General features: G+C 53.5%; 1 protein-coding gene across 2 annotated transcripts in view; it reads right to left on the bottom strand.

The window, feature by feature from the left end:
• Positions 1-1,072, bottom strand: part of AMDHD1 (amidohydrolase domain containing 1) — a 26,421-nt gene extending 25,349 nt beyond the window's left edge. For both annotated transcript variants that reach the window (XM_006154878.3, XM_006154879.3), the window contains exon 1: positions 857-1,072. In XM_006154878.3, coding sequence (XP_006154940.1) covers positions 857-993 — 137 coding nt within the window. In that variant the 5' untranslated portion in view covers positions 994-1,072. The remainder of the gene's footprint in view (positions 1-856) is intronic.
• Positions 1,073-1,283: the final 211 nt, after the last annotated feature.

The raw sequence follows: 1,283 nt of genomic DNA, 5'->3' as shown, positions 1-1,283 counted from the left end.
CTCAGATGGTTAAGAAAAAAAATAACTGAAAATGGCACCTCTTTCTCTGTTGGCTAAATCTTGATTTCCTATCTCCCAAAGTTATCACCATCTACTAAAAGTATTTTTGGAGTTGGCAAGCTGTAGTGCACAGGCTACCCAGATGAAGCAGGTACTTTTTTTTAGAAAGTCAGGTTTCAGGGAGGGCTGAGGCCTAATGGTAAAGAGAACTGATTCCGCATGGACAGGCCAGAGGTTCCAATCTTAGCCCAGTGGCTTAAAGCACTCACCAAGAGCCAGCAGCCCAAAGTCCCAAAAGGATGCAGAAATAGAGGGTACCAGGATTGGGGAGAAGGAGGTCACCACACTCCATAGGGAGGTGCTTTCTCTCTGTCTTTCTCTCTCTCTGACATTGCACGGGCCCTCTGGCAAAAATTTTAAAGATAAAACAAGATAAAATTTAAAAATCAAGTCTCAGAACTCCACCCCGGGAAATGCTCATTGAAAAAATCCGGGATAGAAGAGTCAGAAACCTACTTCAAAAGAAAATTTAAAAACCACAGGCAGTCCTGATAAAAGTCGCCCTCTGGCGGAACTTCAAGAACCAACAGAGAGGTCCCCAACTCCTGATTATTGGACAATGGTTTTACCGGCAAAGAGGTAGGATCTATGGGGCTGCTCAGCCTAAGCAATTTTTTCACCGAATGACGATTCAAAGCAGTCATGCATGTCAGCAACAGGTGCGGACACACAGGCCCCTCTATGTCTCCCCAGTCCCTAAAGCTGTCTCCCCGCTGACGCCCCCTTCCCCGGTTTCCCTCCAAGTGCGGCCTGGGCTGAGCGGGCTGCAGCCCCCACCCTGCACCGGGTCACTTACGTGCCCACCACCAGGCTGGCGCCCTCTAGCACTGCCAGGCTGCGCAGCGCGTCCCCCGCTAGGAAGCGCTCGCCGCGGGCGCACACCAGCACCACCTGCCGCGCGTTCTCCAGCAGGAGGCGGTGGCCGCGTGTCATGTTGCCGCGCCAGGTTCTGGTCTCCAGCCCGACCGCGGAGGGTACTGGTCCGAGGCCTGAGCTGGAGGGTGGAGCCGGGGCGGGCGTTCGCAGTCCCTGACCTTTGAAGCTGCTATTGAACGCTCGCCTTCCCCCAACCAAGGCGACAAGGGCAATGGACGCACGCAGGGTGACCACCAGTAATAAACCCAAGCACGGAATCCCCTCGGTGTGGGTCGTCTGGTTAGGTGCTGGGTAAATGAGGTCGAGGTTGTCAGCCCGACTTTGCAGATTAGGAAACAGAGATCTCA

The sequence above is a fragment of the Tupaia chinensis genome, unplaced genomic scaffold (assembly GCF_000334495.1).
Source record: "Tupaia chinensis unplaced genomic scaffold, TupChi_1.0 Scaffold000423_1, whole genome shotgun sequence".
Classification (NCBI taxonomy): domain Eukaryota; kingdom Metazoa; phylum Chordata; class Mammalia; order Scandentia; family Tupaiidae; genus Tupaia; species Tupaia belangeri.
This window is presented reverse-complemented; position numbering and strand designations above follow the sequence as displayed.